At 38.4% G+C, this 9,476-nt stretch overlaps 1 protein-coding gene across 1 annotated transcript in view; it reads left to right on the forward strand.

Annotated features, from left to right (window-relative positions):
• The first annotated feature begins 1,037 nt into the window (after nucleotides 1-1,037).
• Nucleotides 1,038-9,476, forward strand: part of LOC113076441 (synaptophysin) — a 10,809-nt gene continuing 2,370 nt past the window's right edge. Inside the window, exons 1-6 of the mRNA XM_026249098.1 lie at nucleotides 1,038-1,424; nucleotides 3,000-3,065; nucleotides 5,671-5,795; nucleotides 8,123-8,321; nucleotides 8,827-9,018; nucleotides 9,149-9,467. Coding sequence (XP_026104883.1) covers nucleotides 1,407-1,424; nucleotides 3,000-3,065; nucleotides 5,671-5,795; nucleotides 8,123-8,321; nucleotides 8,827-9,018; nucleotides 9,149-9,433 — 885 coding nt within the window. The 5' untranslated portion in view covers nucleotides 1,038-1,406 and the 3' untranslated portion in view covers nucleotides 9,434-9,467. The remainder of the gene's footprint in view (nucleotides 1,425-2,999; nucleotides 3,066-5,670; nucleotides 5,796-8,122; nucleotides 8,322-8,826; nucleotides 9,019-9,148; nucleotides 9,468-9,476) is intronic.

A 9,476-nucleotide genomic window follows, 5' to 3' on the forward strand; every position in this document is an offset into this window, starting at 1 on the left:
CAACTTTGCAAGCCACTGGCTTGAATTATAGTGGTGCATTGTGGGGGAGGACACTTCCTTTAGCCCAACTGGCCTTCGAGCGCAACTGTGCCACCCCTTCATCCAGACATCTGGATCTATGAAAAATGCACTGCATCATTACTTCTTTATCATAATTAAGCATTTCTTAGTCTCATTTACAATAGTGAGGCTAGGGATAATAAAGCACATCAGTTCTGCAATGAGAATCGTAACATACATAGACAACCTTTATTTAGTGTTTTTATTAGCAATGAGAAAAACACAGCTACAGTGCTTTGGGCTTCAAACGGAGGAAGTAGGAGTGTGGATATGATGCTCACTATTGGAGCCACAATGCTTACTTTTGTGCTTATGTCACTTTCTAAGAATCTAAAGAGACTCTAATTCTCTATTTAATATATTAAATGCTCTTGAGGATCAACTTTTTCAATACTTTAGCTGAGATGTATGATGAAATATTTTCTTGTTTTAGCATTTCTTTTTTTAAACAGGGGTGTTTATTTTAGACCATCTCTAAAAACAGTATATGAGTCATCTTTTCTTTCTCTAACTCTGGTTTCTTCCCACAGGGAGAACATCATATTCACACCTTCCTTACTCTGTTAAAGATCTTAATAAATTAAGTTTGGGTTCATTAGGAAATTTTAACAAGATATAGTTGAAGATATGAAAATATCTATGGGCCTGCAGCTTGCCATTATACCATGCAGTGAAATCCTGAGTTAGTAACTGTCCCTCCAGAAATAGTCCTACATCCTCTCATGTAGACCGAGTTATCATAACTGTGATGTTTCTGTGGTTGTTAAAGACTCTCGTGAATCGTTAGGCTATTTCCCAAATAGCATATTAGCGTTCCACAAAATGAAATGATCTAACTTAGTTCAATCCCAGCAATTAACGTAGTGGATTTGGTGTTGAGTGATCAATCCCCCGGGAACACTGTGCTTTGCCAGTTACCCATCGCACTTGGTAGTGGCGTGTACCACAGTTTGCTTTGCCGATTGCGAAACGTGATTGTTAAACAGTTTGCCACCCAGTGACATTCAGAATTTACGGCCTCTGCAGCGCGAGCAGACTGTCATCCAAACAACTCATTAGAAGAGGAAATATCACCGCATATTTGAGAGCATCACTGAAGATGGATAGAGCTAGAAGAAGCACGTAAATTATGACAGGTTAATGATCTTATTGCTCTATAGCGATCTGCGTCGGTCGATTCATCCGTTCTGGGCGCAACAAAAAAAAAAAGCCTTCTCAAAGCAAGCGCGTGACGCAACTGAAGCTGTTCTGTTGATTGTCCCTCCCCCTCCGTGGGCTGCTCCGCTTCCATCACTCGCCTCCCACCGAGTATATCTGTATCTCCTACTTAAGAGCAGGCGACTAACATGGATGTTGTAAATCAGGTAGGGAATTTGGAATCAAAATGATATAGTGTATTTTTGTCGTGTTTATAATGTACATGTTTTCCGTTTGTCTTTCAGTCAGGCATTCAGATAAAGATATGCGCTTACAAATGATGGTGGAAAATAATTATAGGGAGAGGTGCCCTGCTGATGCTGTCCGTCTGTTCACTGATACCGTATTTCCAGTGGCTTTCTTTCGTGACTTGCTATATTTTCGTTTTTATATTATAGTATAGTAGGCTATAATATTTAAAACAGATCTGATGAAGGGCTAAATTTGTTAGATGTATTCGTAGAGGATTGTCATACATGCAATTATACATTTACTAAACGCATAGCCTATATATTAGTAAGATATCAAATTGTATTTTGCAGTTTTACCTTTTGTTTAGTGCAAAAGCCTAACATCAATCCAAAGCGAATGCACGAGGCCCTTTATCAAATGCATATGCGCTCGTAGATATGCTTTTAAAATGGCAGCTGACTTCCATTCCAATACTGTTAATGTGTGACTTTTAGCTCCGAGCCCAGGCCCTTCTCTGTCATTATTATTATTAGTTTTATTATATTATATAGGTAGGGATCAAGAGAGCTGTGTCTACTGAATATGACACACAATCATAAATTGGTTATTGATGCTTATATTTACAGAGCATCGTATGATACACATTTTTGGCAGGTGATGCAAACTGCATTCACGTGTAGGCCAATATTATTTATTGATTTGAATAATTAAATTAAGTTAAGAGGAGATTTGAATCGTTATATTGATCGATTTATTTATTTGCATGGTGTTTAAAGGAGGACGAGCCTCACGGGCAAAGAAAATGGTTTCGTGTGAAACCGCACCTTCCTACGTCACTTTGTCCGTATAAAATCGCTATTACAGCCTACTACAGGTCTGATGAGAGCAAATATTTCCCAATATCATAATAATGAAAGAAACGGTAAAATTTCAGAGCAATATTTAATAAATTTCCAGATTGCTATAGAAGAACGCCATCAATTTATTTATTTATTGTTAGATTTTGGAGTTGAAAAGGGTTTGAGAAATCTCTATCACTTGCTGTTCAGCAGCTCTTGGTTTCGGATGGTCGTGATGCGCGCGCAGGCAAAATGGCCATACAAGGTCCTTGCGACTCACCTTCCCTTCCTTTTTCTTCGAGGTTCAGAGATAAAATTAATTGATGACTTAAAATATTGTTTTTTTTTTCATCCTTTTGCTATTTTGATACAGGGTTTTTTTCATTGTTTTTTTTTCATTGTTTTTTTCGACGATGCAGCAGCGGATCCTATGCTTATGGTTCACTACCACTTCAAAATAAATACAGAAGAGGCCTGTTTGTGTTATGAGTCGTCGTGGTGAAGTCACATCATCCACAACGTCTATCTATCTATCTATCTATCTATCTATCTATCTATCTATCTATCTATCTATCTATCTATCTATCTATCTATCTATCTATCTATCTGTCTGTCTGTCTGTCTGTCTGTCTGTCTGTCTGTCTGTCTGTCTGTCTGTCTGTCTGTCTGTCTGTCTGTCTAACGTTTTTTTCGATTTTGTTCTTTTGATAGTTGGTTGCCGGTGGGCAGTTCAGGGTGCTGAAAGTCCCATTGGGCTTCATCAAAGTCTTAGAATGGGTAAGTTTATATGTGTGTGAGTGTGTGTGTGTGTGTGTGTGTGCTATATAAGATGGTGTGTTAGTTTTGGTCCATATATGATCTTCAGCCATTAGTTTAGACCTGGAACTAGAGGTATAAAAGGGCCATGGCATTGCTAAAAAGAACATTATGTTGTGTATTTGGTGTAATGCTATTTTGTTTAGGCTGTTAAAGGTTCTAAAAATACATTATTTTCCACATAATGTTCATTATTGTTGCTCCTCTATGCCCTGGCTTTCTGCGTCAATTTTTACAAAGCTCATTATTCTGAAAAGCAAGATTTACATCATTGGCCAGCTATCTAGTGCATTTTGATTGGCTGGATACCTCAAGCTTGTGACGGAAATGTTACACCCCTTAACATCAGCATTGCCAAGTCCTCGGTTTTCCTGCAGAATTGGGCTTTACTTTTTTTTGCCACAGGTTGCTTTTCATGTCCACTGGTTAAAGCGACCCCAATAATGTGATATCAGGCCCCTGGAATGCAAATTTTACTGGAGGATCCCCAGCAAAAAACATGTATTTTACCCCCCGGAATGCGACTTGGCTAGTTTTGCGCTAGTTTTGGGCAGGTTTAGTTGCAAAAACCTGGCAACCCTGCTTAGAATACTGTGATGCCTGGTGTCCTGGTGCGATAAAGACAAAAACAATAAAATTCCACCAAGGAGCGGCCAGTGGGCAACCACATGTGACGAACCCATGCTGGACTCCGCTTTGTCCATGGTGAAAGCCGATCCAGTGATTCACAATGCCAAGTTGATGTATTTCCTCAGCGACCAGCACTGATCAGCTTTAGGCATCACAAAGTGCATATTGTCCTCTTTTGGAAGGCCAAACAAAGTAGTTTCGCTTTCACAATGAAATACACAGCATTTCTACAATGGCGGCGGCGCCAACAGCAATACTAAATTGAGAATCAAATGTTACACATTCTTTCTTTGAGGGAACATTTGGACGGTGTAATGCAAATCTTCCCACATCGTGACGTAGACATGTGGGGGCATGTTAGAAGCCGTTTTAGGTAGGAGTGGTTGACTCTTAAGTTTTATAAAGAGTATTTCTTTGGATGTGAGACTTTAGTCTTTGTAACTTTACAGATCTTCTTTATGCACCAAGAGCTTGTAACATTCCAAAGATAAAGGAAAATTTTAAATGGCATCATATGACCCCTTAAAGCACATATGTCCCCAGCATGATGTTCTCCACTCTTCATTTGCATAAAATTTAGTATTTCTCATGCTCTCAATGCTTTCTGTTACCAAAGGAATGAATTGAGAACGCCTATTCTGCACCAGGGAATACGCATCATGTACACCATGAATGCACCTTACCTAGGAGAACACGCACAATTGCAGAGTATTGGTGCCATCTATTGGTCACACAGTGCTTCTTCACTTTGTACATAGTGGAAAATGGCATAAAAAACAGGCTACATAGTAGTAAAATGCCGAACAAGGGCATATTTGCATCCTGTCTGCATCATTCTATTTGTACAAGGCATTTATAATTCTCCAAATTGCCTTTTTTGTGTATAATAAGCTCATTTAAGCTTAATTATTTGATAATCTTTTGCTTGATGAATTTGCTCAGTTTAATTGATTCACTGAATCACAAAACTCAGTTTAGTTTGTGTCTGGGATCAGACTTTGCCGGGCTTGGTAATGTGAGCTGATTTGATTTGATTTGTTTGGTCTGTCTTGTGTGGTGTTTTTTTGTTGTTGTTGTAGCTTGTGTGGCCTGACTAATTGTTTAATAGTCTCGCTTGGACCTTGTCTGGTCTGGTGGTTAGGCTATGCGATTGTTTCTTTTCTAACATTGTTTGTTTAGGCCTTTTTGTGTGTACAATAACTACATTAGTATTTATTTCTATGGTCCCTCAGTCTTTGGTTTATCATTCCTTGTTGAGATATTTTTGTTCTCTTGGCCTCATTCGATTTATTTGGTTTGCCTATGTTTAGGATGGTTTACTGTGGCTTGATGTGTGTCTATTGTTTTGGTCTCCTGCGATGTTCCCTGGGTTCATAACACAGCCTCATCTCAGCGATATGACAGATGGCAGAGTATCTCAGTGAAATTTAATAGCTCCATTCACCATTCAGTCCTTCACCAGTCATAAGTCCATAAGTAATCTCTATGAATCTAAATCCTGAAAGCAAAAATAATGTGCTTATGTCCATGTCAGGATGTTGGTGTCACATGGTGTAAGATGCTTTCATTTGGTTTATTCAGCCTGTATTTTAATTGTATTCATACACACCTCCTACAATGAATAATTTTAATATTTCAAATATGACACTATCACATTTGCACTAGTCCTCACAGATTTCATCCCTGTTTGATGTGTGAATGTGAGTGCTCAGATGAAAATGTATAGAAAGCATTCTATTTTTTTTTCTGTATTTTTTTTTCAGTCACAAAAATATGTAAAAACACTTGTTATCCTTCCTGTAACTCAAATAGAAGAGAATGGTTCTAGCAATGGAAAGGTTGTGGGCCTGATACCTGAATGCATGAACTGATAAAATGTATAACTTGAATGCTTTTGAACACTTCCCAGATGCATAAATATAAACCTTTTTTCCAGGTGTTTGCCATCTTTGCATTCTCCACATGTGGGAGCTACTCCGGCTCCTTCAGGATGAGCGTGGAGTGCAGAAACAGATCAGACAGTAACCTGAAAATAGATGTGGAGTTTGAGTATCCCTTCAGGTAGCACTGTCTTTTTAGACCTGTGTGGCCATATTGAAGTTGTGCTTGTTCATCAGTATGTATTTACTTTTTGAAGAACAGCTTTTAATGCTGTAGGGAATAGTGTGGGAAAGCCAAAAAAATATATATTTTTTCCAAAGTAACCACTAGATAAAGTCAAGATACATTTTTGTTGTAACTGTAGACTATGTTGACAAGAGTGATATAGAAGTATTCTCCATGAAGCTTACACTGGTGATGTACCTGAGAGAGAACATATTTCACATTAAGTGATTTTCAGCTGTAAGAAAATAAAGTGTTGTTAAATAAACTTGTTTTGTACAACATCACAGTTGCAGTGGGTATAGAAAAGAATCACCCCCTTAAAATAATCTAATTTCTTTGCTTTGCAGCTTGAAATGAGTTGTTTTAGTCTGTTGGGATATGTCTCTACTAACTTTGTACATATAGACTGTATTTGTCCACTCTTCTTTGCAGAACTGCTCAAGTTCAGTTCAATTTGATGGTGACGGTTTGTGGACTGCGGTCTTCAAGTCATTCCACAGATTTTCAATGGGGTTTAAATTTGGGCTCTGACTACAGTAGGTCATGCAAAGACATTTAGCTTTTTCTCCTTCAGCTACTGTGTGGTCAGTTTTTCTGTGTGTTTTGGATCAATGTCATGTTGGAAGGTAAACCTTCTTCCCATGGACAAGCAGCAAATTTTTCTCAAGAATTTGATAGTATTTTAACCCATTTTTACCCCATCACTGTAGTAATTCTGTTATTTGGATGGTGAGCTGTATTGTATTTCCACCTGACATATCATTTGTTGTTGAGGCCGAATAATTCATCTGACCATAATGCCTTTTTCCATGTGGCCTCAGAATCTTCAGGGTGTATTTTGGCAAAGCTCAGCCGTGACTGCATGTGGCCTTTTTTGAGTGTTTTTTTACTTGCAACCCTCCCATACAAGCCACATATGTAGAGAATTTGTGATATTGTTGTCACATGCACACAATGACCACTCTTTATCATCAATTCTTGCAACTGGTTCAGAGTTGCTATATGCCTCTTGGTTGCCTCTCTGATCAGTTTTCTCTTGGCTCTTTCATCCAGTTTGGAGTGACGGCCTGATCCAGGGAGGGTCATACTCATACCAAATACTGTACCTTCCACTTCTTAATAATAGACTTCACTGTGCTTCTAGACATTGATAAACCCATTACATTTTTTTTTTATCCATCTTTTGACAGAGCCTTGCCACCCATAGTTGAATGTTTGCTTCAGGTGATCTATCAAAAACTGAAATGCTCCAGGAGATCTCTTTTCATGCTGAGCTAATCAAAATGACCACAGCTCATCACAGCTGAAATTCAAATGGCTTTGTTTGCCATTGAGAAGGTGATGAGCTACACCTGTCATTTTTAGGAGGGGTGATCCTTTTTCCAACTCAGTGATTCTGTTTTTTTATTTTGTATTTATTTTTTTTTCTGACATGTTGCTGTTATGTCTTTCAATTGGAATATAAGTTGCACTGATTAAATACAGCTTGATAAAACAAAAACTCTGCCTTCATTTCAGGCTGCACAGCAACAAAATGTGATTATTTTAAAGGGTGGTGATTCTTTTCTATAACCACTGTATATATGATATGAGAATAGTAAGGACTGTAGATAGGGAGTATGTGTTATTTAAGAAAAATATAATTATATTTTCAGAACTGCATAAATATATATTTTTTCTGTAATGTATTAAACAAATTGCTTTTTCAAACTTGGGGGCATTTTACCACACCTGTGGGGACAAAACGCTCCCTTGGGACGAATTAAATTTTTGTTAAAAACTGAATAAAGTGAAAACTCTGGACATTTTTCATACTTGATTTCTAATTCATGTCATTGTCACTAAAACTATGATAACTATTCTGGACACATTTAACTTTTGGTAAAGGGGCGTTTTCCCCCACTCTACCCTACAGACCCTCTGGTGTTTTACTTGGCAGGGTTTTCAAATGATCAAATGCCCCCTCACTATATTTTTATTGTTATTATTATTAAAATATATAACATTTTTCTCGGTACCCGGTGTGAAAAAGGGTTTTCTCAGTGTGAAACCTGATTTATTAAATTTTAGTTCTTCGGGGCGATTGTTTGCGATCCCAGGTACACTAAATATGTAGTTTCTCCTTTTCCTTTTGGTTCATAATCCAAGCTAACTGTTTCTCTAGCCCACTGAGATGTGGTATAATCACTCTTAATTAGGTTAAGTTGTAAATGTGCTTAAATGTCCAACGTTTAAGGTGTTATGGTTCTCTCAGTAACCCTGTTCCCCTGTATCTCCTCCAGGCTCCATCAAGTGTATTTTGATGCCCCCGCTTGCAAGAATGGCCAAACTGACCGTTTCTTCCTGGTTGGGGATTACTCATCCTCTGCAGAGTTCTTTGTCACCATAGGCGTTTTTGCATTCCTGTATTCCATGGCAGCTCTCAGCGTCTATGTCTTTGCCTTTGAGAAGTACCGTGAGAACAATAAAGGACCACTGATTGTGAGTTTTCTTCAATGACACATGAGCACTAAGTTGTTGTTGTTATTTAATTTTTTTTTTACAAATTTGGCAGTTTTGAATTGAACATATGATAGAATTTACACGATTCATGAAATTCCTAACTGAATGTGATTCGTTTTTGACATATTAAGGCTTACAAATAAGAGTGAACATATACAGTATTTTCAAATATTATCAAAATGATTGCTTCCATACTATAATTAGACTTAGCATTTCCTTCACTGTTCTGTTCTATTCTAAAAATCTTCAAGAAATTGTTATGTCCTTGATATGGACCACTTTGGTGTTTTCTCTTGGATCTAATTGGCGCCTGGTCACTATGAACTAATAAGAAAGATAATTAGCACGGGTTTTTTGTAATGACATGAGGGTGATTAAATAAAGATTGAATTTTGGTTATTACTGACACTGTAGCAGCTCAGTGTTTCATACAACACAAGCCTATATATTTACATATAATTCTAAACAAATAATGTCTTTGCAGGATTTTGGTGTGACGTGTGTATTCACCTTCATGTGGCTGGTGAGCTCGGCAGCATGGGCGAAGGGTTTGTCTGATGTCAAGACAGCTACAGATCCAGAGGAGGTTAAAGAACTTATCCCCGCTTGTGAACAGGAAGGCAACCACTGCCGTGAAGTTCACGACCCCGTCATGTCTGGTCTTAACACTTCTGTGGTGAGTCAGTTCTACTTGGCTGTACAGGAAATTCTCTTATTGATAAAAATCTTCCTCTAATGTCTCTTGAGATTAAAACAAACTTTTAAATTGAATTAACTTTATTTATTTGAATTTTTTCTCTCTCAAGGTCTTTGGCTTCCTCAACCTGATTTTGTGGACAGGTAACCTGTGGTTTGTATTCAAGGAGACTGGGATCATCGCACCATTTATGCGTCAGCAGCCCGCCCAGGAGAAGCAGCCCGCCCCTGATTCCTTCGCCCAGGGAGGTTATGAGCAGCGGGACCCATACGCTGGCTCCCAGGGTGGCTACCAGCCCGATTACAGCCAGCAAGGTTACAATCAGGGTGGAGACTACGTTCAGGGCGGATATGAACAGCAGGGGGCACCCACCTCCTTTTCCAACCAGATGTGAGTGCTGAAATATCTGAGGAAGCGGGAGATTGCAGGTGAGTGCA

Source organism: Carassius auratus, unplaced genomic scaffold (assembly GCF_003368295.1).
Source record: "Carassius auratus strain Wakin unplaced genomic scaffold, ASM336829v1 scaf_tig00020493, whole genome shotgun sequence".
Taxonomy (NCBI): Eukaryota; Metazoa; Chordata; class Actinopteri; order Cypriniformes; family Cyprinidae; genus Carassius; species Carassius auratus.